A 25,568-nucleotide genomic window follows, 5' to 3' on the forward strand; every position below is an offset into this window, starting at 1 on the left:
GTTGGGGATGGAGAGCAGGAATGAGGATGTGATGGGGATAGGATGGGAAGCAGCTCAGCTGTGCTTCCTTGGGGGAGGTTTTGGCAATGATCCCAGAGCTCTTCCCAGAATGGGAGGTGCTTCTGACAAGCAGCCAGCTGCCTCACCAGCACTGCCAGCATTCCAGTGCCACCAGCACCACCAGCATCCCTCTGCTGCTGGAGGGACCATGACCCCTCAGGGAAGTGAAATGAGGAATTGTAGGAGCCTGTCAGGAGAGGGAAGGCAGTCGGAGAATGGGACATTCTGCAGGGATGGAGTGTTTCTAACCAGCAGGAAAGGATGAGCCATTTATAAAATTGTTCATGTGGGGCTTCTAACAAAAGCCACTTCCTCTGTAGCAAAAAAAACCCCAAGATAAATAACTCCGAGGAACTGGAGCTCTGACAAAGTCAAAGTCGCAATTTCCAGCTCTCCCGTGACCCCACCCAGCCTGAGGGAGCAACACGAGGACAGGGCACGGAGAGGAGCTGGTGGGACAGCAGTGGCACCTCCTGGTGATCTGGGCACTTTCTCCTTCGTGTTCCTGAGCTGGGAGGAGCCGCTTTAGGATGTGGATCCCAAAGGAGCAAGGGGTGCCAGGAAGCGCCGCTGATGGGGACAGAGCCCCTGTGCCTGCTGCTGCCCCACACTGAACAGGTCAGTGGAATGTTCTCCTTCCTCCCTGCCCCACCTTCCTCTCCTCCTGCAGCTGCTCTGTTCCTGCCACCCTCTCCCGGTGACCGCAGTGCCCTCCCCAGCTCCTCCCAGCTCCTCCCTGCTCTTCCATTCTGCATCTTGATACAAAAAGGGGCCGGAATAAACTTTCTAAAACAATGGGAAGTGTGAGGAAGCAGGAATTCTTACCTGTGCAGGACACACAGGATGATCTCTCCTTGTTCTATGTGTGGGGAGAGACTTTACAGCAGGGGGTTTATCCATTAGAAACACACAGATGCATTACGGCGTGGTTCTTGTCTGATACATAAACATCACTTTCCTAGGACTCAGTTCCATGCATCCACCTCCTCCTGGGAGTCCTTTCATGATCCTGGAGGTTCATCAGGAGGGGTCTCTGGTGCTCCTATTCACCGAGTGCTGCCATATTAAAGGTGACCTCGCCTTGAACTTTTCCTTTGGCCATGCGCTGTTGCTTCTTGTGACAGAACTGCCCCAGAACCACTGCAGGCCTCCTGATCTGTTCCTGCACTGCCTCCAGCCTCATTTCTTGCCCTGTGTGCACACATTTAAATACTTTTATCTTTTTCACTAGTTGGTCTTTCAGCAACATTGAGGAACTGAAAATGTTTATTCTCGATGTTATGTATCAACCCCCTGCCAAACAGCCCAACCCTCCCACCTCCCTCTCCCACCCCACCATTCCCACCGCCCTCCTCCCCTGCACATCTCACTTCTCTCCACCGAACCCTTCCCGCTGCAGGGAGCTGCTGAGGAGCCGCTTGGTCCATCCCTGGATTCTCCAAGCACTGACTGCCCATCCACTCTGACCACAGCCGGGGCCACATCCCAGCGCCTGCCCAGCGTCCATCCATGGAGGTGAGCTCCGTGTCCCCACCTTCTGCCTCACCCACCGAAGGAGCCGATCTGTGTGAGATAGATGTCACCAACGTGGCCATAGGAGCTGTCACGCTGCTCATCGGCCTCTGTGGCCTGGCAGGGAATGGGGCTGTGCTCTGGCTTCTTGGTTTCCGCATTCCCAGGAGCCCCATCACCATCTACATCCTCAACCTGGCTGTTGCTGACTTCGCCGTCCTCCTCTTTGCAGTCCCCTTTGCTGTGCTCTACCTGCTGGAGGATGTATCCTGCTCCATGATCATGCCCCTGACCTACTGGAGCTTGCTTTTCCCGGTGTCAGTGCTCTCCTACATTATGGGCCTGTACCTGCTGACGGCCATCAGCATCGAGAGGTGCAGGTCCATCCTCTGCCCACTCCGCTGCCACCGCCACCACCCCCAGTGCCTGTCGGTGGTTGTGTGTGCCCTGCTCTGGGCCCTCTCCACCTCCCTCATGGCCACAGTGATTTCCGTGTGCCAGTCACATAAGCCCGAGCACTGCTGGGTGGCTCGCATCTGCATGTACGCCCTCAACTCCCTCTTCATTCCAGCCATGGTCATTTCCAGCATAATTCTCTTCATTAAGGTCAAGTGTGGCTCCCAGCAGCGACAACACAAGAGGTTGGACATCGTTGTCTCCCTCACTGTGCTCGTGTTTGCCCTCCTCGCTCTCCCCCCCACCCTCTGGAATTTCCTGCGAAAATTTGGCTACTCCATTATGTCCTCCGAGCTTGTTTTCCTGCTCACCTGCATCCACAGCACCATCAACCCCTTCATCTACTCCTTGGCTGGGAGGTGCTGGAAGCCCTGCTCCGTGGGGTCCCTCTGGCTCTCCCTCCAGAGGGTCTTTGAGGAGACAGAGGAAAACACGGCCCGCAGCAATGATGCTGCCATGGACACTCTGCTCTGCTGAGGGATGTAGATGCTAAGAGAGGTGTCAGAGAAATTTTCCTATTTTTACAGCCGCCTGTGAAAGTCTCCTTTCTCACACTAACCAGCTGAGAAAGTGGTCTGTGTTTTTGTAATCTATCTCACAGGTGCAGGCTGTTTGTTTTCACACTAGGAAAAATACTTTGAAAATGGGTGTTATGCCGTTCAGCCATTCCCTCTGGGAGGCAGATGGCCAAGCATCCAATGGTTTTATGCCACCCTTGCGAATAAACACACAAACACGGACAGTTCTTTGTTGTGCTGTAGCTTCATATTAAATCTGGTTTTTACTGATATCCTTGCTGGTGGTTTTGTGCCCTCAGAAATTCTTCCTCTGCCCTGCCTTTGGCCTCTCCCTCAGCAGGCTCGGAGGGCGCAGCTGCGAGGGGAGGGGGAGGCCGTGGTCCTCAGCACAGGCACACCCTTCCAGGAGCACGGTGACACCTGTGACTGTCACCACGGGCTCCACGGGGCATCACCCACCTCCCTGTGGCTTTGCTGCGGTCACTGGGCTGGGGGTGTTCAGCCTGGAGAAGGGAAGGCTTCAGGGGGACCTGAGAGCCCATTCCGGTGCCTGAAGGGGCTCCAAGAATAGGAGAGGTGCTTTGGACAAGGGCCTGAAGGGACAGGACAAGGGGGAATGACTTCCCACTGCTAGAGAACAGGGTTAGATGGAATATTAGGAAGAAATTCTTCCCTGTGAGGGTGGAGAGGCCCTGGCACACGTTCCCAGGGATGCTCTGGCAGCCCCATCCCTGCAAGTGTTCCAGCCCAGGGTGGATGGAGTTTGCAGCAACCTGGTCTGGTGGAAGGTGTTCCTGCTGGCAAAGGGTGGGGGGTCAGGTAAAAACGACCACAAGTGCTCCCAAGACTGAGGAGGAGCAGGATGAGCTCTGCTGAAGGGCTGCAAAGGGATCACAGAACCCCTAAATCTGGTCTCCAATAGCTTTCATTGCATCATCAAGGGGATTGGTGTGGGCTCTCAGTGCTGATAACCTGCCTGCAAGCAGCTGATTGCTGTCCTTCCCTTGAACTGTGTGAGCCTCAACTGAAATGACAAAAATGGGAATTCTTGGCTCACTTGTGCTCTTCTGGGCCTGTGGGATGTTTTGGCAATGATCCTGGAGCTCTTCCCAGAATGGGAGTTGATTCTGACAAGCACCCAGCTGCCTCACCAGCACAGCCAGCACTGCCAGCATTCCAGTGCCACCAGCACCACCAGCATCCCTCTGCTGCTGGAGGGACAATGGCCCCTCAAGGAAGAGAAACGAGGAACGGTAGAAGCCTGTTGGGAGAGGGAAGCCAGTCAAGGAATGGGACATTCTGCAGGGAAGGACTGTTTCTAAGCAAAAAGAAACCAGGAGCCATTTGCAAAACTGTTCATGTGGAGCTTCTGACTGTAAGTTACTGGGCGGGTTCGGTCGGGACGGAGACGGAGGGATGGAGACGGAGAGATCTCTATAGGCAGGTCTTGGGACACAGTCGGTTTATTGTAAAGGCGTGGGTATAGGGGCACTGCTCAGAGCTGGTAGACTCAGCTCTGAGCAGGCCCAAGAGAGTAAGCAGGAGAGTAAACGGGTGAGAGAGAGAGTGTAAGAGCAAGCGTAAGAGCAAGAGTAGAAGTGGAAGAGAGGAAGAATGGAAGTGAGAATGAATAGAAGTGTCTGAAGTCCTGGTTACAATACAATAAATCATCTTCTGTACTGAATATTCTAATTGTCACTAACCAATCTAATACAAGATACAAATCCTATAGCATTTACATACAGCCTATAAGAGTTCTTATATTACCATAGAGTGTTACATCTTAACTTCTAAAAACTACTCTTTGGACCCCTTCTGCTGAGCTAGTAGGGTCTGCTCTGACCCTTGGACCTGTTTGCAAGCAGAGGGTATTGTTCCATCAAGAGGGGATTACTTCAGTGGCCATACCATTGTTTTCCAGTTGTTCAGTAACTAAGACCTGGTATTTCAAAAGTGGCTTTCATTTCGATGTTGCCTGTAGTTTTCATATTCCCAAAATCTTTTGTCAGGCAATCATATTTCCAAGGCTTTCCTGTTTCATCTTCCCCAACACTGACAAAAGCCATTTCCTCTGTAGCAAAAAACCCCAAGAAAAATAACTCCGGGCAAGTGGAGCTCTGACAAAGTCAAAGTCACAATTTCCGATTCTCCCCCGTGACCCCACCGAGCCTGGGGGAGCAACACAAGGACAGGGCACGGAGAGGAGCTGGTGGGACAGCAGTGGCACCTCCTGGTGATCTGGGCACTTTCTCCTTCGTGTTCCTGAGCTGGGAGGAGCCGCTTTAGGATGTGGATCCCAAAGGAGCAAGGGGTGCCAGGAAGCGCCGCTGATGGGGACAGAGCCCCTGTGCCTGCTGCTGCCCCACACTGAACAGGTCAGTGGAATGTTCTCCTTCCTCCCTGCCCCACCTTCCTCTCCTCCTGCAGCTGCTCTGTGCCTGCCACCCTCTCCCAGTGACCGCAGTGCCCTCCCCAGATCCCCCCTGCCCTGAGCTTCCCTTCCACATCCCCTGCTGAACAGCCCAACCCTCCCACCTCCCTCTCCCACCCCACCATTCCCACCACCCTCCTCCCCTGCACATCTCACTTCTCTCCACCGAACCCTTCCCTCTGCAGGGAGCTGCTGAGGAGCCGCTTGGTCCATCCCTGGATTCTCCAAGCACTGACTGCCCATCCACTCTGACCACAGCCAGGGCCACATCCCAGCGCCTGCCCAGCGTCCATCCCCAGGAGGTGAGCTCCGTGTTCCCACCTTCTGCCTCACCCACCGAAGGAGATGATCCATGTGAGATAGATGTCACCAGCATGGCCATACACAGAGTTTCACCCTGCTCATCAGCCTCTGTGGGCTGGCTGGGAATGCAGCTGTCCTCTCCCTCATCAGCATGAAAAGCACTACTCTCTTCTTCCTTAGCCTGCCTGTCACTGACTTCATTTTCCTCCTCTTTGTGCTCCCCTCTGCCCTGCTCTTCCTGCTGGAGGACGTGTCCTGCTCTCCTATCATGCCCCTGGTGTGCCTGAGCTTCCTTTTCCAGCTGCCCATGGTCTCCTGCTACTGGGCGCTGTTCTTTCCAGCAGTGGGTATCCTGTGGGTCTGCAATGTAATCCTCTGCAAGGTCTGCTGCCACTGTGACCTTCCCAAGCGCCTGTTCTGGATCCTGATGTTTGCCCTGTTTTGGGCCTTCTTCTGTCTCATCACTGTCATTCCCACGGTGACACTGCTGTGTCCAGCACATGAACAGGAGCACTGTCGGGCAGCCTGTACCTGCATGCCCTGTACCTCCTCCTTGCTGCACCCATGGTCATTTTCTGCACAATCATCATCATTAAAGCCAAGTGTGGCTCCCAGCAGCAGCAACCCAAGAGGTTCCATTGTGCTCTTCACTCTCCTCCTCAACCTCTGGAATGTCCTGCAGCAGCTCGGTTATATCTCTGTGTCCTCCCAGGTTGTTTTCCTGCTCGCCTGCATCAACAGCACCATCAACCCCTTCATCTACTTCTTGGTGGGGAGGTGCTGGAGCCCCTGCTCCGTGGGGAACCTACAGCTCTCCCTCCAGAGGGTCTTTGAGGAGCAGAAAGACAACACTGCCCGCAGCAAGGATACCAACAGGGACACGGGGGTCTGAGCCTGTTGATCCCTTCCCCTGCACTTCTGAAGGACCCTGGGACACTGACTGAAGGTTTCCTTGAATCACCAGATCAATAAATATCCACAGGATCACTCTCCCGCACTGTATTCCTGCAGGAGCAGGGAGCAGGGGCAGTGCCACAGGCGATGTGGGAGGGAAGCTCTGCAGGGAGCACACTGGAGCATGGATTTCCTCCTCCCTCACGGTTCCTAGGACACTGTTCCCCAAACGGATCCTTCCTCACAGGGCTGTCATCCCAAAAATCCCCCTGCCGTGGTTCCTGCATCCCCCTGCAGTCTGATATCAATAAACAGCTCCGTGAAACCTGAGCTGCCTTGGCCCCCTCTGCCAGCGCTCCCCGGCTTCCTCTGGCTCCTGCTGCCAGCCGGGAATGTGGGTGGAGGGAGGGGACACGGCCACGGCTGGTGCTGCCCGGAGCCCCCGTGATGCCGAGTGCCCGGAGCTGGGCTGGCACCGGCACAGGCGGCACGGGCAGGATGGCCCAGGGGCTCAGCACGGCCCCGGCTGCTCCGGGAGTGCCACGGCAAAGATGTGCCTGGTCCCGGCTGGAGCGGGGCAGGAGCGGGGCTGTCGGGGGGAAGGCGGCCCCGGGGGGGTCTGGGCGTGTGCGAGGGGTCAGGAAGGCTCTGGATGCTGCCGATCCCAAATGTCCGCGCTGGAGAGCAGCAGAGCCCGACGGGCAGCGCTTCAAGGTGGGGAGAGGCTGCCGGGCAGGAAATCTGCGGGATGGGATGGGATGGGATGGGATGGGATGGGATGGGATGGGGATGGGGATGGGATGGGATGGGATGGGATGGGATGGGATGGGATGGGATGGGATGGGATGGGATGGGATGGGATGGGATGGCATGGGATGGGATGGGATGGGGTGGGATGGGATGGGATGGGATGGGATGGGATGGGATGGGATGAGGATGGAGGGCGGGATGGGGTTGGGGATGGAGAGCAGGGATGAGAATGGGATGGGGATAGGATGAGGAGCAGCTCAGCTGTGCTTCCTTGGGGGAGGTTTTGGCAATGATCTCAGAGCTCTTCCCAGAATGGGAGGTGCTTCTGACAAGCAGCCAGCTGCCTCACCAGCACTGCCAGCACTGCCAGCATTCCAGTGCCACCAGCACCCCCCTGTTGCTGGAGGGACCATGACCCCTCAGGGAAGTGAAATGAGGAACGGTAGAAGCCTGTCGAGAGAGGGAAGGCAGTCGGAGAATGGGACATTCTGCAGGGATGGAGTGTTTCTAACCAGGAGGAAAGGAGGAGCCATTTGCAAAACTGTTCATGTGGAGCTTCTGACAAAAGCCACTTCCTCTGTAGCAAGAAACCCCCAAGACAAATAACTTCGAGGAAGTGGAGCTCTGACGTAGCCAAAGTCACAATTTCCAACTCTCCCGTGACCCCACCCAGCCTGGGGAAGCAACACGAGGACAGGGCACGGAGAGGAGCTGGTGGGACAGCAGTGGGCACCTCCTGGTGATCTGGGCACTTTCTCCTTCGTGTTCCTGACCTGGGAGGAGCCGCTTTAGGATGTGGATCCCAAAGGAGCAAGGGGTGCCAGGAAGCGCCGCTGATGGGGACAGAGCCCCTGTGCCTGCTGCTGCCCCACACTGAACAGGTCAGTGGAATGTTCTCCTTCCTCCCTGCCCCACCTTCCTCTCCTCCTGCAGCTGCTCTGTGCCTGCCACCCTCTCCCGGTGACCGCAGTGCCCTCCCCAGATACCCCCTGCTCTGCCCTGCTCTTCCATTCTGCATCTTGATACCAAAATGGGCCGGAATAAACTTTCTAACACAATGGGAAGCATGAGGAAGCAGGAATTCTTTACCTGTGCAGGACACAGGAGGATCACTCCCTATTTCTGTAGGTGGTGAGACTTTATGGCAAGATTTTTATCCATTAGAAACACACAGTCATTCAAACATGTTTATTGTCTGATACATAAACATCACTTTCCTAGGACTCATTTCCATGCATCCACCTCCTCCTGGGAGTCCTTTCATGATCCTGGAGGTTCATCAGGAGGGGTCTCTGGTGCTCATATTCACTGAGTGCTGCCATATTAAAGGTGACCTCGCCTTGAACTTTCCCTTTGGCCATGCGCTGTTGTTTCTTGTGACAGAACTGCCCCAGAACCACTGCAGGCCTCCTGATCTGTTTCCCCACTGGCTCCAGCCTCACTTATTGCTCTGTGTGCACACATTTAAATCTTTCTATCTTTTTGATCAGTAGGTCTTTCAGCAACATCGGGAAACTGAAAATGTTTATTCTCTATGTTATTTATCAATCCTTGTCCAAACAGCCCAACCCTCCCACCTCCCTCTCCCAACCCACCGCTCCCACCACCATCCTCCCCTGCACATCTCACTTCTCTCCACCGAATCCTTCCCGCTGCAGGGAGCTGCTGAGGAGCCGCTTGGTCCATCCCTGGATTCTCCAAGCACTGACTGCCCATCCACTCTGACCACAGCTGGGGCCACATCCCAGTGCCTGCCCAGCGTCCATCCATGGCGGTGAGCTCCGTGTCCCCACCTTCTGCCTCACCCACCAAAGGAGCCGATCTGTGTGAGATGGATGTCACCAACGTGGCCATACACAGTGTGACACTGCTCATCAGCCTCTGTGGGCTGGCTGGGAACGGGGCTGTCCTCCGGCTCCTCAAACTGAAAGCCCACAACACCAGCATCTTTGACCTGGCTGTCGTCGACTTCTTCCTCCTCCTCCTTGCACTCCCCTCCTCCCTGCTCTTCCTGCTGGAGGACGTGTCCTGCTCTCCTATCATGCCTGAGGTTTACGTTAGCTTCCTTTTCCAGCTGTCCATGGTCTCCTACTATTGGGTGCTGTTCTGGCTGACACACATTGGCACAATTACCCACCTGAGAAAGCTCTGCCGGCTCTGCTGGTGCCACCCTCCCCTGCATGTGTTGAGGGTGGTCAACAGTGTCCAATACTGTGCCTTCTTTGCTCTCTTCACTCTCATTCCCACAGTGGCTTCCCTGTGCCCATCACACGAGCAGGAGCACTGCCGGGGGGGTTTCATCTCGGTGTTCGTCGTCATCCTGCTCCTCATTGCTGCACCCATGGTCATTTCCAGCACAACTGACATCGTTAAAGCCAAGTGCAGCTCCCAGCAGCAGCAACCCAAGAGGTCTCCCAAGAGACATCATCTTCCTCATTGTGCTCTTCGTTCTCCTCCTCAACCTCTGGAATTTCCTGCAGCACCTCGGTTACACTGTTGTGTCCTCCCAGGTTGTTTTCCTGCTCGCCTGCATCAACAGCACCATCAAACCCTTCATCTACTTCTCAGTGGGGAGTTCCTGGAGGCACTGCTCTGTGGGGAGGTGCTGGACGCTCTGTACCGTGGGGTCCCTCAGGGAATCCCTCCAGAAGGTCTTTGAGGAACCAGAAGAAAATACTCCCAGCAGCAATGATCCTGCCATGGACACGGTGACCTGAGCCTGTTGATCCCTTCCCCTGCACTGCTGAAGGACCCCGGGACAGTGACTGAGGGATTCCTTGAGCCACCAGATCAATATATATCCACGGTGTTATAAATAAAGTATGTAATTCGTGCTATTATGTATAAAACTGGAATGTAATCAGACCCTACAGAGACCGAGTTTCAAAATCCCTGCACCAGCCTGGATGAGAGAAATATTTCACAACACTAAAAGTATTTCTTTCACAATAAGTGAGGATTCCACCTAGGTGGGGTTGGATCTTATCACCAGGACATTTGCACCATGACGACTTGATCACCAGACTCTGATATCTACATCGCATCTGATAAGGAATCTGGACATTCCGGGAACTAAATATAACTGTTCCAGGAACCAGAGATGGCCCATCCATCAGCAGAAATGACCCACTCATCACCCAGGATGGACAATTCATCAGACCCAGGAAAGGCTTTGTGCGGCCCTACTCTGGGACAAGAAAACTTCATGAATAGGAGAAGAATAGAATTAATTCGGACTCTGCCCAAAAACTGTATAAGAAGGGACCAGCCAAAGCAGCACCCGTGCACTTGGGAGCTCTGATGCGATAGAGCTCAGATCTATGCGTGTTCACCCAGCTCCGACCCCGGGCTCGGAGCTGCTTTTCTCCATCGTGGCTTTTGAAACCGATATTTCGGTCGCATAACAAATGCCATTTCTTTATAAATTTTGATTGGGCAATTTTGTTTATATTAACGGGATCACCCTCCCCGAGCTGGTGTAATCCCACAGGAGAAAGGAGCAGGGGCAGTGCCAAGGGTGATGTGGGAGGGAAGCTCTGCAGGGAGCACACTGGAACATGGCTTTCCTCCTCTCTTCTTGTTCTAGAACAATGTTCCCCCAAAGGGATCATACCCCTCACAACTGTGATCCCAAAAATCCTCCTGGCATGGTTCCTTCTGACAAGCAGCCAGCTGCCCCACCAGCACTGCCAGCACAGCCAGCACAGCCAGCACTGCCAGCGTTCCAGTGCCACCAGCACCACCAGCATCCCTCTGCTGCTGGAGGGACCATGACCCCTCAGGGAAGAGAAACGAGGAATGGTAGAAGCCTGTCGGGAGAGGGAAGGCAGTCGGAGAATGGGACATTCTGCAGGGAAGGAGTGTTTCTAACTAGGAGGAAATACGGAGCCATTTGCAAAACTCTTCATGTGGACCTTTTCGACAAAAGTCAATTCCTTTGTGGTGAAGAAAAAAAATTCAAGATAACTTCAAGGAAGTGGAGCTCTGACATAGCCAGTGTTGTAAAAGCACTTGGAATGCCCTATGACCCCACCCAGCCTGGGGGAGCAACACGAGGACAGGGCACGGAGAGGAGCTGGTGGGACAGCAGTGGCACCTCCTGGTGATCTGGGCACTTTCTCCTTCGTGTTCCTGAGCTGGGAGGAGCCGCTTTAGGATGTGGATCCCAAAGGAGCAAGGGGTGCCAGGAAGCGCCGCTGATGGGGACAGAGCCCCTGTGCCTGCTGCTGCCCCACACTGAACAGGTCAGTGGAATGTTCTCCTTCCTCCCTGCCCCACCTTCCTCTCCTCCTGCAGCTGCTCTGTGCCTGCCACCCTCTCCCGCTGACCGCAGTGCCCTCCCCAGATCCCCCCTCTTTTCCTGTGCATCCTGTCTGTATCTTAATACCCAAGTGAGCCAGAATAAACTTTCTAACACAATGGGAAGCGTGAGGAAGCAGGAATTCTTTACCTGTGCAGGACACACAGGGGGATCTCTCCTTGTTCTGTGTGTGGGAAGACTTTACAGCAGGGGTTTTATCCACTATAAACACATAGAGGCATTCAAATCTGTTTCCTATCTAATACACAAAAATCACTTTCCTAGAACTAATTTCCATGCATCCACCTCCTCCTGGAAGTCTTTTGATGGTCCTGCAGATTCATTAAGAGGGGTCTCTGCTGCTCATATTCACTGAATTCTTCAGTATTGAAGGTGAGCTTGCCTTGAACAATTTTTCTGGGTGTGCACTGTTGCTTCTTGTTACAGAACTGCCCAGAACCACTGCAGGCCTCCTGATCTGTTCCTGCACCGGCTCCAGCCTCATTTCTTGCCCTGTGTGCACACATTTAAATCTTTCTATCTTTTTGATCAGTAGGTCTTTCAGCAACATTGAGGAACTGAAAATGTTTATTCTCGATGTTATGTATCAACCCCCTGCCAAACAGCCCAACCCTCCCACCTCCCTCTCCCACCCCACCATTCCCACCGCCCTCCTCCCCTGCACATCTCACTTCTCTCCACCGAATCCTCCCCACTGCAGGGAGCTGCTGAGGAGCTGCTTGGTCCATCCCTGGATTCCCCAAGCACTGACTGCCCATCCACTCTGACCACAGCTGGGGCCACATCCCAGCGCCTGCCCAGTGTCCATCCATGGCGGTGAGCTCCGTGTTCCCACCTTCTGCCTCACCCACCGAAGGAGCTGATCTGTGTGAGATAGATGTCACCAACGTGGCCATACACAGTGTGACACTGCTCATCTGCCTCCGTGGGGTGGCCGGGAACGGGGCTGTGCTCCAGCTCCACACACTGCAGGGCCCTGTTGCCCGCATCCTTCACCTGGCTGTTTCCGACATCTTCTTCCTCCTCCTTGCGCTGCCCTCCCTGCTCTTCCTGCAGGAGGACGTGTCCTGCTCTCCTATCATGCCTGAGGTTTACGTGAGCTTCCTTTTCCAGCTGTCCATGGTCTCCTACTACTGGGGGCTGTTCCGGCTGACACACATTTGGCGCGATTACCAACCTGAGAAAGCTCTGCCAGCTCTGCCGGTGCCACCCTCCCCTGCGTGTGTTGTGGGTGGTCTACAGTGCCCAATTCTGGGCCTTCTTCGCTCTCTTCACTGCCATTCCCACCGTGACGTTCCTGTGCCCATCACACGAGCAGGAGCACTGCTGGGTGGCTCTCACCTCCATGTTCCCCATCATCCTGCTCCTCTTTGCTGCACCCGTGGTCATCACCCGCACAATCGACATCGTTAAAGCCAAGTGTGGCTCCCAGCAGCAGCAACCCCAGAGGCACGACATCGTTATCTTCCTCATTGTGCTCTTCATTCTCCTCCTTAACCTCTTGAATTTCCTGCAGCACCTCGGCTACACGGATGTCTCCTCCAAGGTTTTTTCCTGCTCGCCTGTATCAACAGCACCATCAAACCCTTCATCTACTTCTTGGCAGGGAGATGCTGGAGGCCCTGCTCCATAGGGACCCTCAGGAAATCCTTCCAGAAGGTCTTTGAAGAGCAGAAAGACATCACTTCCAGCAGCAAAGATACCAACAGGGACATGGTGATCTGAGCCTGTTGATCCCTTCCCCTGTGCTACTGAAGGACCCCGGGACAGTGACTGAGGGATTCCTTGAGCCAAGTGATCCATAAATATCCACGGGATCACCCTCCCTGGGGTGGTTTATTCCTGCAGCAGAAGGGAGCAGGGGCAGTGCCACAGGCAATGTGGGAGGGATGCTCTGCAGGGAGCACACTGGAGCATGGATTTCCTCCTCCCTCCCGGCTCCACGTGGCTCCAAGCAGTGCAGCCGGGCTCAGTCCTGTTCCCTGGCTCTATTCCCCATGGAATGACCCTCACTGCCTCTGCGCTTCAGGGAATAAACTCCGTTTCCTTTGGCTCAGCAGATGAGTTTCATGGCGTTTTGAGGGATCTCTTTCCCGGAGAGGGTGGGACAGGTTAAGCCCTGGGGACACAGCCAGCACGGGGCAGCGGTGATTCCCCAAATCTCTGCGGGGCTGGTGCCTCTGGATGGCAGGAGAGGGCTCGGGATGGCACGGAGCATCCTTCCCCTTCTGGCCGGCAGAGCCGGCCCTGCATTCCTGGTGATGGGAAGAGACACCAGGTAGGGCTGCAGAGCTGGGCAGGGACAGCAACATTCCCTTCCTCTTGGAGTGGCAATTTGTCACATCCCTTAATTCCAGATTTAAAGCATTCTGAGTAAAGAGCAGGCTCAGAGGTGAACTCCACTGAACTCTTGTGCCTGTGACCAAAACCCGCTGGAAATATGGAAATTGATGTCACCAGGAGCTTGGACCATTGGATTGCACAGAAATTAGGGGGTTGTGCTGCTGTCCTGCACAATGGGGCCGTCCTCTGGTAGCCCGGCATCCATGTCCAAGGAAGCCCTTCAGCACCTCCATCCTGAACCTGGCCACCCCCAGGAGGGTGCCCGCTGAGCTCTCCTGGGCTGCAGCGGCTGCCACCAACTGTGTCCTCTGAGGGGGACGCCTCTCAGAGCCAGCAAAGCCTCAGGTTTGCTGTAGCTGGGGCATCACTGAACCACAGCGCGTGCTGGGCCGATCACCTCGAGGATCCTTCGCCCGTCGGGAGATGCAAAAGCACCCGAAGTGAGGATTTTCACTGACCTCGGAGGGCAGTTTTTCCACAGGTACCTTACCTTGCACTGACTATTTGTCTGCATGCACACCCTCTGTGCAGGTGCTAGAGCGAGTCTGGAAGTTAAGGTCTAGTTATAATTTAGGCTAAGTGCTGTTAAGTGTTACTTCTCTGCAGATTGTTAAGATCAAGATATAAATTAAGTATAAGTTAAGGTAAAGCACTGTTAAGTTTAAGTGTTGTTAAGCTTTAGGCCACATTCCTTTCCATCCTTGTTCACACTGTCTTTACACACAGACACCCACACATGCTTAGGTAGTTTCAATTCATTTCTGTTTTGATTGCCTGGATTTTGTTTGGTTTTGTTGTTGCTTGCTTTCCCTGTTGTGCCTTAGTTGCCCTTTGTAAGTAGAGTGTGTTGAGCTTTTGACAAGGTACCTTTCCTTCTCGGACCAGGGTAACAGAGCAGAGGAGGCTGCTGTTCTGCTAAGTTCTTTATTTCATAGTCTCACAGCTTTCTTGAAGGCAGAGTTCAAAGGGGGTTACATGATAAAGGCAAGCAGCAGCATCAACAGCAGGCAAAACCAGCTTCTTCTATATGTTCTATATGCTCCATATGCTCTATATGTTCCATACGCTCTATACATTATACACTCTATACTATATACTATACACTATACACACTATATACTATACCCTCTATACTATATACTATACACTCTACACTCTATACACACTCTATGTTTTTTCTTACAGAAGTGTGGATTCTATTTGTTAATTGGCCAATAAGATTAACACACGATTCTAGTTTTCCTTCTCTTAACCTATCCTGGTCTCATTCTAACAGTTGTAAGCCTTACACCAGTGTTACACAGGTATTACACAGATCTGCATACACAGTTTCTATCAGCTCTTATTGTTTATGTGAACACTCTATCTAAAAAATGTGAACAGTGTAATTTTATCAATATTTTGTCTAAAGTAAAGAATTCTTTGAAAAGGTAACACTGCTGCAGCAAGAACTGTGTTTTAAGATCTCTGCTACAGCTTTTTAATGTTTAAGGCACTTAGCATATATTTCTACTGAAGTTAAAAATCTGTATTTCTTTTTCACTTTGGCGTGGTGTCATATATCTCAGCTTGCCCAAAGGTTTTAATTCAACCCCAGTGCTTTGGCTTCCCTCTGAGCCTGAGTCCAGAGGAGCTTTCACTCCAACAGAGTGAATCTTGCCAATGAATCTGTTGAGCTTTGTAATGTAATACTACATGTGACTTTTGCTCATAGCCTTGCTGGTGACTTTTGGAGCAATCTCAAGCCTGCTCGTTCAGGACACCTGGGAGCAGCCACTTTAGGATATGGATCCCAAAAGAAGAAGGCGATGCCCGGAGGCGCCGCTGATGGGGACAGAGCCCCTGTGCCTGCTGCTGCCCCACACTGAACAGGTCAGTGGAATGTTCTCCTTCCTCCCTGCCCCACCTTCCTCTCCTCCTGCAGCTGCTCTGTTCCTGCCGCCCTCTCCCGGTGACCGCAGTGCCCTCCCCAGCTCCTCCCTGCTCTGCCCTGCTCTTCCATTCTGCATCTTGATACCAAAATGGGCTGAAATAAACTTTCTAGCACAATGGGAAGCGTGAGGAAGCAGGAATTCTTTGCCTGTGCAGGACACACAGGGGGATCTCTCCTTGTTCTGTGTGTGGGGAGACTTTACAGCAGGGGTTTTATCCACTATAAACACACAGAGGCATTCAAATCTGTTTCCTATCTAATACACAAAAATCACTTTCCTAGAACTAATTTCCATGCATCCACCTCCTCCTGGAAGTCTTTTGATGGTCCTGCAGATTCATTAAGAGGGGTCTCTGCTGCTCATATTCACTGAATGCTTCAGTATTGAAGGTGAGCTTGCCTTGAACAATTTTTCTGGGTGTGCACTGTTGCTTCTTGTTACAGAACTGCCCCAGAACCACTGCAGGCCTCCTGATCTGTTCCTGCACCGGCTCCAGCCTCATTTCTTGCCCTGTGTGCACACATTTAAATCTTTCTATCTTTTTGATCAGTAGGTCTTTCAGCAACTTCGAGGAACTGAAAATGTTTATTCTCTATGTTCTTTATCAGTCCCCTGCTGAACAGCCCAACCCTCCCACCTCCCTCTCCCACCCCACCATTCCCACCACCCTCCTTCCCTGCACATCTCACTTCTCTCCACCGAATCCTTCCCGCTGCAGGGAGCTGCTGAGGAGCCGCTTGGTCCATCCCTGGATTCTCCAAGCACTGACTGCCCATCCACTCTGACCACAGCCGGGGCCACATCCCACTGCTTGCCCAGTGTCCATCCATGGCGGTGAGCTCCGTGTTCCCACCTTCTGCCTCACCCACCGAAGGAGATGATCCATGTGAGATAGATGTCACCATCGTGGCCATACACAGTGTGACACTGCTCATCAGCCTCTGTGGGCTGGCTGGGAATGGGGCTGTCCTCCGGCTCCTCACACTGCAAGGCCGTATTGTCCGCATCTTTGACCTGGCTGCTGTTGACTTCATCTTCCTCCTCCTCGCGGCCCCCTCCACCCTGCTCTCCCTGCTGGAGGATGTGTCCTGCTCTCCTATCATGCCCCTGGTGTACGTGAGCTTCCTTTTCCAGCTGTCCATGATGTCCTGCTACTGGGGGCTGTTCCGGCTGGCGCGCCTCGATGTGGTTAGTGACATGAGAAAGCTCCTCCAGCTCTGCCAGTGCCACCCTCCCCTGCGCCTGCTGTGGGTGATCGGCGGTGTCCAATACTGTGCCTTCTTTGCTCTCTTCACTGTCATTCCCACGGTGACATTCCTGTGCCCATTACACGAAGAGGAGCACTGCCGGGTGGCTCTCACCTCTGTGTTTGCCGCCATCCTGCTCCTCATTGCTGCACCCGTGTTCATTTCCAGCACAACTGACATCGTTAAAGCCAAGTGCAGCTCCCAGCAGCAGCAACCCAAGAGGCGTGACATCGTTATCTTCCTCATTGTGCTCTTTGCTCTCCCCATCAGTGTCTGGAATTTCCTGCAGCAGCTCGGTTACACCGTTGTGTCCTCCCAGGTTGTTTTCCTTCTCGCCTGCATCAACAGCACCATCAAACCCTTCATCTACTTCTCAGTGGGGAGTTCCTGGAGGCACTGCTCTGTGGGGAGGTGCTGGACGCTCTGTACCGTGGGGTCCCTCAGGGAATCCCTCCAGAAGGTCTTTGAGGAACCAGAAGAAAATACTCCCAGCAGCAATGATCCTGCCATGGACACGGTGATCTGAGCCTGTTGATCCCTTCCCCTGCACTGCTGAAGGACCCCGGGACAGTGACTGAGGGATTCCTTGAGCCACCTGATCAATAAATATCCACGGGATCACCCTCCCTGGGGTGGTGTAATTCCGTAGGAGAAGGGAGCAGGGGCAGTGCCACAGGCGATGTGGGAGGGAAGCTCTGCAGGGAGCACATTGGAGCATGGATTTTCTCCTCCCTCACGGTTCCTAGGACACTGTTCCCCAAACGGATCCTTCCTCACAGGGCTGTCATCCCAAAAATCCCCGTGCCGTGGTTCCTGCATCCCCCTGCAGTCTGATATCAATAAACAGCTCCTGAAACCTGAGCTGCCCTGGCCCCCTCTGCCAGCGCTCCCCGGCTTCCTCTGGCTCCTGCTGCCAGCCGGGAATGTGGGTGGAGGGAGGGGACACGGCCACGGCTGGTGCTGCCCGGAGCCCCCGTGATGCCGAGTGCCCGGAGCTGGGCTGGCACCGGCACAGGCGGCACGGGCAGGATGGCCCAGGGGCTCAGCACGGCCCCGGCTGCTCCGGGAGTGCCACGGCAAAGATGTGCCTGGTCCCGGCTGGAGCGGGGCAGGAGCGGGGCTGTCGGGGGGAAGGCGGCCCCGGGGGGGTCTGGGCGTGTGCGAGGGGTCAGGAGGGGTCAGGAAGGCTCTGGATGCTGCCGATCCCAAATGTCCGCCCTGGAGAGCAGCAGAGCCCGACGGGCAGCGCTTCAAGGTGGGGAGAGGCTGCCGGGCGGGAAACCTGCGGGATGGGATGGCATGGGATGGGATGGGATGGGATGGGGATGAGATGGGATGGGATAGGGATGGGATGGGATGGGATGGGATGGGGTGAGGATGGAGGGCGAGGTGGGGTTGGGGATGGAGTGCAGGAATGAGAATGGGATGGGGATAGGATGGGAAGCAGCTCAGCTGTGCTTCCTTGGGGGAGGTTTTGGCAATGATCTCAGAGCTCTTCCCAGAATGGGAGGTGCTTCTGAGAAGCAGCCAGCTGCCTCACCAGCACTGCCAGCACTGCCAGCATTCCAGTGCCACCAGCACCACCAGCACCCCCCTGCTGCTGGAGGGACCATGACCCCTCAAGGAAGTGAAACGAGGAACGGTAGAAGCCTGTCGGGAGAGGGAAGGCAGTCGGAGAACGGGACATGCTGCAGGGAAGGAGTGTTTCTAACTAGGAGGAAAGAAGGAGCCATTTGCAAAACTGTTCACGCGGAGCTTCTGACAAAAGCCACTTCCTCTGTAGCAAAAAAACCCCAAGACAAATAACTCCGAGGAAGTGGAGCTCTGACGTAGCCAAAGTCACAATTTCCGACTCTCCCGTGACCCCACCCAGCCTGGGGAAGCAACACGAGGACGGGGCACGGAGAGGAGCTGGTGGGACAGCAGTGGCACCTCCTGGTGATCTGGGCACTTTCTCCTTCGTGTTCCTGAGCTGGGAGGAGCCGCTTTAGGATGTGGATCCCAAAGGAGCAAGGGGTGCCAGGAAGCGCCGCTGATGGGGACAGAGCCCCTGTGCCTGCTGCTGCCCCACACTGAACAGGTCAGTGGAATGTTCTCCTTCCTCCCTGCCCCACCTTCCTCTCCTCCTGCAGCTGCTCTGTGCCTGCCACCCTCTCCCGGTGACCGCAGTGCCCTCCCCAGATACCCCCTGCTCTGCCCTGCTCTTCAATTCTGCATCTTGATACCAAAATGGACCAGAATAAACTTTCTAACACAATGGGAAGCAGGAGGAAGCAGGAATTCTTTACCTGTGCAGGACACACAGGGGGATCTCTCCTTGTTCTGTGTGTGTGGGGAGACTTTACAGCAGGGGTTTTATCCACTAGAAACACACATTGTCATTCAAATCGGTTTCTTATCTAATACACAAAAATCACTTTCCTAGAACTAATTTCCATGCATTCACCTCCTCCTGGAAGTCTTTTGATGGTCCTGCAGATTCATTAAGAGGGGTCTCAGCTGGTCATATTCACTGAATGCTTCAGTATTAAAGGTGACCTTGCCTTGAACTATTTTTCTGGATGTGCACTGTTGCTTCTTGTGACAGAACTGCCCCAGAACCACTGCAGCCTGCGAGATCTGTTTTCCCACTGGCTCCAGCCACGTTTCTTGCCCTGTGTGCACACATTTAAATCCCTTTCTCTTTTTGACTAGTAGGTCTTTCAGCAACATTGGGGAACTGAAAATGTTTATTCTCTATGTTATTTATCAATCCCCTGCTGCACATCCCAACCCTCCCACCTCCCTCTCCCACCCCACCATTCCCACCACCCTCCTCCCCTGCACATCTCACTTGTCTCCACCAAACCCTTCCCTCTGCAGGGAGCTGCTGAGGAGCCGCTTGGTCCATCCCTGGATTCTCCAAGCACTGACTGCCCATCCACTCTGACCACAGCCGGGCCCACATCCCAGCGCCTGCCCAGCGTCCATCCATGGCGGTGAGCTCCGTGTCCCCACCTCCCACCTCACCCACCAAAGGAGCCAATTTGTGTGAGACAGATGTCACCGACGTGGCCATACACAGTGTGACACTGCCCATCTGCCTCTGTGGGCTGGCTGGGAATGCGGCTGTCCTCTGGCTCCTCAAACTAAACGCCAACAATTTCGGCATCTTTCACCTGGCTGCTGTTGACTTCATTTTCCTCCTCTTCGCGCTGCCCTCCTCCCTGCTCTTCCTGCTGGAGAACGTGTCCTGCTCTCCTATTATGGCCCAGGTGTACGTGAGCTTCCTTTTCCAGCTCTCCATGGTCTCCTACTACTGGGGGCTGTTCCGGCTGACACGCATCACCGTCATATGGGATGTGAACAAGCTCTGCCGGCTCGGCTGCCGCTGCAACTTTCCCCAGCGCCTGCTGTGGGCACTTGACAGTGTCCAATTCTGGGCCTTCTTCGCTCTCTTCACTGTCATTCCCACAGTGACATACCTGTGCCCATCACAAGAGCAGGAGCACTGCCGGGTGGTTCTCATCTCCATGTTTGCCGTCATCCTGCTCATCTTTGCTGCACCCGTGGTCATCACCCGCACAATCGACATCGTTAAAGCCAAGTGTGGCTCCCGGCAGCAGCAACCCAAGAGGCGCGACATCGTTATCTTCATCATTGTGCTCTTCACTCTCTTCCTCAGCCTCTGGAATTTCCTGCAGCAGCTCGGTTACATCGCTGTGTCCTCCCAGGTTGTTTTTCTGCTCGCCTGCATCCACAGCACCATCAAACCCGTCATCTACTTCCTGGCAGGGAGGTGCTGGAGCTCCTGCTCCGTGGGGTCCCTCCGGCTCTCACTCCAGAGGGTCTTTGAGGAGCAGAAAGACAAAATTGCCGGCAGCAAGGATACCAACAGGAACACGGGGGTCTGAGCCTGTTGATCCCTTCCCCTGTGCTGCTGAAGGACCCCAGGACAGTGGCTGAGGGTTTCCTTGCGTCACCTCATCAATAAATATCCACGGGATCACCCTCCCTGGTGTGGTTTATTCCTGCAGGAGAAGGGAGCAGGGGCAGTGCCACAGGCAATGTGGGAGGGATGCTCTGCAGGGAGCACACTGGAGCATGGATTTCCTCCTCCCTCCCGGCTCCACGTGGCTCCAAGCAGTGCAGCCGGGCTCAGTCCTGTTCCCTGGCTCTATTCCCCATGGAATGACCCTCACTGCCTCTGCGCCCCAGGGAATAAACTCCTTCTCCTTTGGCTCAGCAGATGAGTTTCATGGTGTTTTGAGGGATCTCTTTCCCGGAGAGGGTGGGACAGGTTAAGCCCTGGGGACACAGCCAGCACAAGGCAGCGGTGATTCCCCAAATCTCTGCGGGGCTGGTGCCTCTGGATGGCAGGAGAGGGCTCGGGATGGCACGGAGCATCCTTCCCCTTCTGGCCGGCAGAGCCGGCCCTGCATTCCCGGTGATGGCAAGAGACACCAGGTAGGGCTGCAGAGCTGGGCAGGGACAGCAACATTCCCTTCCTCTTGGAGTGGCAATTTGTCACATTCCTTCATTCCAGATTTAAAGCATTCTGAGTAAAGAGCAGGCTCAGAGGTGAACTCCACTGAACTCTTGTGCCTGTGACCAAAACCCACTGGAAATATGGAAATTGATGTCACCAGGAGCTTGGACCATTGGATTGCACAGAAATTAGGGGGTTGTGCTGCTGTCCTGCACAACGGGGCCGTCCTCTGGTTGCCCAGCATCCATGTCCAAGGAAGCCCTTCAGCACCTCCATCCTGAACCTGGCCACCCCCAGGAGGGTGCCCGCTGAGCTCTCCTGGGCTGCAGCGGCTGCCACCAACTGTGTCCTCTGAGGGGGACGCCTCTCAGAGCCAGCAAAGCCTCAGGTTTGCTGTAGCTGGGGCATCACTGAACCACAGTGCGTGCTGGGCCGATCACCTCGAGGATCCTTCGCCCGTCGGGAGATGCAAAAGCACCCGAAGTGAGGATTTTCACTGACCTCGGAGGGCAGTTTTTCCACAGGTACCTTACCTTGCACTGACTATTTGTCTGCATGCACACCCTCTGTGCAGGTGCTAGAGCGAGTCTGGAAGTTAAGGTCTAGTTATAATTTAGGCTAAGTGCTGTTAAGTGTTATTTCTCTGCAGATTGTTAAGGTAAAGATATAAATTAAGATATAAGTTAAGGTAAAGCACTGTTAAGTGTTGTTAAGCTTTGGGCCACATTCCTTTCCATCCTTGTTCACACTGTTTTTACACACAGACACCCACACATGCTTAGGTAGTTTCAATTCATTTCTGTTTTGATTGCCTGGATTTTGTTTGGTTTTGTTGTTGCTTGCTTTCCCTGTTGTGCCTTAGTTGCCCTTTGTAAGTAGAGTGTGTTGAGCTTTTGACAAGGTACCTTTCCTTCTCGGACCAGGGTAACAGAGCAGAGGAGGCTGCTGTTCTGCTAAGTTCTTTATTTCATAGTCTCACAGCTTTCTTGAAGGCAGAGTTCAAAGGGGGTTACATGATAAAGGCAAGCAGCAGCATCAACAGCAGGCAAAACCAGCTTCTTCTATATGTTCTATATGCTCCATATGCTCTATATGTTCCATACGCTCTATACATTATACACTCTATACTATATACTATACACTATACACACTATATACTATACCCTCTATACTATATACTATACACTCTACACTCTATACACACTCTATGTTTTTTCTTACAGAAGTGTGGATTCTATTTGTTAATTGGCCAATAAGATTAACACACGATTCTAGTTTTCCTTCTCTTAACCTATCCTGGTCTCATTCTAACAGTTGTAAGCCTTACACCAGTGTTACACAGGTATTACACAGATCTGCATACACAGTTTCTATCAGCTCTTATTGTTTATGTGAACACTCTATCTAAAAAATGTGAACAGTGTAATTTTATCAATATTTTGTCTAAAGTAAAGAATTCTTTGAAAAGGTAACACTGCTGCAGCAAGAACTGTGTTTTAAGATCTCTGCTACAGCTTTTTAATGTTTAAGGCACTTAGCATATATTTCTACTGAAGTTAAAAATCTGTATTTCTTTTTCACTTTGGCGTGGTGTCATATATCTCAGCTTGTCCAAAGGTTTTAATTCAACCCCAGTGCTTTGGCTTCCCTCTGAGCCTGAGTCCAGAGGAGCTTTCACTCCAACAGAGTGAATCTTGCCAATGAATCTGTTGAGCTTTGTAAAGTAATACTACATGTGACTTTTGCTCATAGCCTTGCTGGTGACTTTTGGAGCAATTTCAAGCCTGCTCGTTCAGGACACCTGGGAGCAGCCACTTCAGGATATGGATCCCAAAAGAAGAGGGCGATGCCCGGAGGCGCCGCTGATGGGGACAGAGCCCCTGTGCCTGCTGCTGCCCCACACTGAACAGGTCAGTGGAATGTTCTCCTTCCTCCCTGCCCCACCTTCCTCTCCTCCTGCAGCTGCTCTGTGCCTGCCACCCTCTCCTGGTGACTGCAGTGCCCTCCCCAGCTCCTCCCTGCTCTGCCCTGCTCTTCCATTCTGCATCTTGATACCAAAATGGGCTGAAATAAACTTTCTAACACAATGGGAAGCGTGAGGAAGCAGGAATTCTTTACCTGTGCAGGACACACAGGGGGATCTCTCCTTGTTCTGTGTGTGGGGAGACTTTACAGCAGGGGTTTTATCCACTATAAACACACAGAGGCATTCAAATCTGTTTCCTATCTAATACACAAAAATCACTTTCCTAGAACTAATTTCCATGCATCCACCTCCTCCTGGAAGTCTTTTGATGGTCCTGCAGATTCATTAAGAGGGGTCTCTGCTGCTCATATTCACTGAATGCTTCAGTATTGAAGGTGAGCTTGCCTTGAACAATTTTTCTGGGTGTGCACTGTTGCTTCTTGTTACAGAACTGCCCCAGAACCACTGCAGGCCTCCTGATCTGTTCCTGCACCGGCTCCAGCCTCATTTCTTGCCCTGTGTGCACACATTTAAATCTTTCTATCTTTTTGATCAGTAGGTCTTTCAGCAACATCAGGAAACTGAAAATGTTTATTCTCTATGTTCTTTATCAGTCCCCTGCTGAACAGCCCAACCCTCCCACCTCCCTCTCCCACCCCACCATTCCCACCACCCTCCTTCCCTGCACATCTCACTTCTCTCCACCGAATCCTTCCCGCTGCAGGGAGCTGCTGAGGAGCCGCTTGGTCCATCCCTGGATTCTCCAAGCACTGACTGCCCATCCACTCTGACCACAGCCGGGGCCACATCCCACTGCTTGCCCAGTGTCCATCCATGGCGGTGAGCTCCGTGTTCCCACCTTCTGCCTCACCCACCGAAGGAGATGATCCATGTGAGATAGATGTCACCAACGTGGCCATACACAGTGTGACACTGCTCATCTGCCTCTGTGGGCTGGCTGGGAATGGGGCTGTCCTCCGGCTCCTCACACTGCAAGGCCGTATTGTCCGCATCTTTGACCTGGCTGCTGTTGACTTCATCTTCCTCCTCCTCGCGGCCCCCTCCACCCTGCTCTCCCTGCTGGAGGATGTGTCCTGCTCTCCTATCATGCCCCTGGTGTACGTGAGCTTCCTTTTCCAGCTGTCCATGATGTCCTGCTACTGGGGGCTGTTCCGGCTGGCGCGCCTCGATGTGGTTAGTGACATGAGAAAGCTCCTCCAGCTCTGCCAGTGCCACCCTCCCCTGCGCCTGCTGTGGGTGATCGGCGGTGTCCAATACTGTGCCTTCTTTGCTCTCTTCACTGTCATTCCCACGGTGACATTCCTGTGCCCATTACACGAAGAGGAGCACTGCCGGGTGGCTCTCACCTCTGTGTTTGCCGCCATCCTGCTCCTCATTGCTGCACCCGTGTTCATTTCCAGCACAACTGACATCGTTAAAGCCAAGTGCAGCTCCCAGCAGCAGCAACCCAAGAGGCGTGACATCGTTATCTTCCTCATTGTGCTCTTCGCTCTCCCCATCAGTGTCTGGAATTTCCTGCAGCAGCTCGGTTACACCGTTGTGTCCTCCCAGGTTGTTTTCCTGCTCGCCTGCATCAACAGCACCATCAAACCCTTCATCTACTTCTCAGTGGGGAGTTCCTGGAGGCACTGCTCTGTGGGGAGGTGCTGGACGCTCTGTACCGTGGGGTCCCTCAGGGAATCCCTCCAGAAGGTCTTTGAGGAACCAGAAGAAAATACTCCCAGCAGCAATGATCCTGCCATGGACACGGTGATCTGAGCCTGTTGATCCCTTCCCCTGCACTGCTGAAGGACCCCGGGACAGTGGCTGAGGGATTCCTTGAGCCACCTGATCAATAAATATCCACGGGATCACCCTCCCTGGGGTGGTGTAATTCCGTAGGAGAAGGGAGCAGGGGCAGTGCCACAGGCGATGTGGGAGGGAAGCTCTGCAGGGAGCACATTGGAGCATGGATTTCCTCCTCCCTCACGGTTCCTAGGACACTGTTCCCCAAACGGATCCTTCCTCACAGGGCTGTCATCCCAAAAATCCCCGTGGCATGGTTCCTGCATCCCCCTGCAGTCTGATATCAATAAACAGCTCCGTGAAACCTGAGCTGCCCTGGCCCCCTCTGCCGGCGCTCCCCGGCTTCCTCTGGCTCCTGCTGCCAGCCGGGAATGTGGGTGGAGGGAGGGGACACGGCCACGGCTGGTGCTGCCCGGAGCCCCCGTGATGCCGAGTGCCCGGAGCTGGGCTGGCACCGGCACAGGCGGCACGGGCAGGATGGCCCAGGGGCTCAGCACGGCCCCGGCTGCTCCGGGAGTGCCACGGCAAAGATGTGCCTGGTCCCGGCTGGAGCGGGGCA

General features: G+C 53.9%; 7 protein-coding genes and 2 long non-coding RNA genes across 10 annotated transcripts in view; 6 read left to right on the top strand and 3 right to left on the bottom strand.

The window, feature by feature from the left end:
- Nucleotides 1-25: 25 nt before the first annotated feature.
- LOC116445338 (mas-related G-protein coupled receptor member B4-like) lies at nt 26-17,630 on the top strand. The gene is given in 6 exon segments (XM_032111893.1): nt 26-678; nt 1,460-1,575; nt 15,303-15,393; nt 15,395-15,460; nt 16,241-16,313; nt 16,316-17,630. Coding segments are annotated over 6 exon segments (1,371 nt in total). The 5' UTR covers nt 26-633; the 3' UTR covers nt 17,296-17,630.
- Nucleotides 1,555-2,773, top strand: LOC116445368 (mas-related G-protein coupled receptor member H-like). The gene has a single exon (XM_032111946.1). The coding sequence runs from the start codon at nt 1,570-1,572 to the stop codon at nt 2,503-2,505; it is 936 nt and encodes a 311-aa protein (XP_031967837.1). The 5' UTR covers nt 1,555-1,569; the 3' UTR covers nt 2,506-2,773.
- On the bottom strand, nt 3,257-7,957 carry LOC116445370. The gene is made up of 2 exons (XM_032111948.1): nt 7,474-7,957; nt 3,257-3,906 (listed from the first exon to the last, which is right to left on the bottom strand). Exons 1-2 carry the CDS (start codon nt 7,940-7,942, stop codon nt 3,449-3,451), a joined length of 927 nt encoding a protein of 308 aa, XP_031967839.1. The 5' UTR covers nt 7,943-7,957; the 3' UTR covers nt 3,257-3,448.
- Nucleotides 7,707-9,656, top strand: LOC116445399 (mas-related G-protein coupled receptor member H-like). The gene is given in 4 exon segments (XM_032111996.1): nt 7,707-7,805; nt 8,583-8,655; nt 8,658-9,334; nt 9,336-9,656. Coding segments are annotated over 4 exon segments (1,101 nt in total). The 5' UTR covers nt 7,707-7,760; the 3' UTR covers nt 9,642-9,656.
- On the bottom strand, nt 8,098-12,074 carry LOC116445449. Its single transcript, XR_004240796.1, has 2 exons — nt 11,917-12,074; nt 8,098-8,374 (listed from the first exon to the last, which is right to left on the bottom strand). It is a non-coding gene; the product is annotated as an uncharacterized LOC116445449 (long non-coding RNA).
- On the top strand, nt 11,031-13,880 carry LOC116445404 (mas-related G-protein coupled receptor member H-like). Its single transcript, XM_032112002.1, is given in 5 exon segments — nt 11,031-11,168; nt 11,946-12,018; nt 12,021-12,441; nt 12,443-12,792; nt 12,795-13,880. Coding segments are annotated over 5 exon segments (1,065 nt in total). The 5' UTR covers nt 11,031-11,123; the 3' UTR covers nt 12,971-13,880.
- LOC116445445 lies at nt 15,315-16,300 on the bottom strand. The gene is made up of 2 exons (XR_004240791.1): nt 16,212-16,300; nt 15,315-16,032 (listed from the first exon to the last, which is right to left on the bottom strand). It is a non-coding gene; the product is annotated as an uncharacterized LOC116445445 (long non-coding RNA).
- Nucleotides 17,631-18,170: 540 nt separating the features above from the next.
- The window catches only part of LOC116445372 (mas-related G-protein coupled receptor member H-like), a 57,244-nt gene continuing 49,846 nt past the window's right edge, over nt 18,171-25,568 (top strand). The window contains exons 1-2 of one of the 2 annotated variants that reach the window (XM_032111951.1): nt 18,171-18,849; nt 19,632-21,315. In XM_032111951.1, coding sequence (XP_031967842.1) covers nt 19,742-20,662 — 921 coding nt within the window. In that variant the 5' untranslated portion in view covers nt 18,171-18,849; nt 19,632-19,741 and the 3' untranslated portion in view covers nt 20,663-21,315. Of the gene's footprint in view, nt 18,850-19,631; nt 21,316-25,568 lie in introns of those variants that run through there. The other variant, XR_004240737.1, reaches the window with a different exon arrangement.
- On the top strand, nt 21,446-25,318 carry LOC116445348 (mas-related G-protein coupled receptor member B4-like). Its single transcript, XM_032111909.1, is given in 4 exon segments — nt 21,446-21,761; nt 22,990-23,147; nt 23,928-24,000; nt 24,003-25,318. Coding segments are annotated over 3 exon segments (1,140 nt in total). The 5' UTR covers nt 21,446-21,761; nt 22,990-23,060; the 3' UTR covers nt 24,983-25,318.

The sequence above is a fragment of the Corvus moneduloides genome, chromosome 6, assembly GCF_009650955.1.
Source record: "Corvus moneduloides isolate bCorMon1 chromosome 6, bCorMon1.pri, whole genome shotgun sequence".
In the NCBI taxonomy this organism is placed as follows: Eukaryota; Metazoa; Chordata; class Aves; order Passeriformes; family Corvidae; genus Corvus; species Corvus moneduloides.

Bases quoted from the DNA above. Each gene is read 5' to 3' on its own strand.
- LOC116445368 (XM_032111946.1), top strand. From the start codon at position 1,570: ATGGAGGTGAGCTCCGTGTCCCCACCTTCTGCCTCACCCACCGAAGGA.
- LOC116445370 (XM_032111948.1), bottom strand. From the start codon at position 7,942: ATGCAGAATGGAAGAGCAGGGCAGAGCAGGGGGTATCTGGGGAGGGCA. The intron at 3,907-7,473 runs ATGAACAGTTTT...CAGAAGCTCCAC, and splicing joins GCTTTTGTCAGAAGCTCCAC to ATGAACAGTTTTGCAAATGG.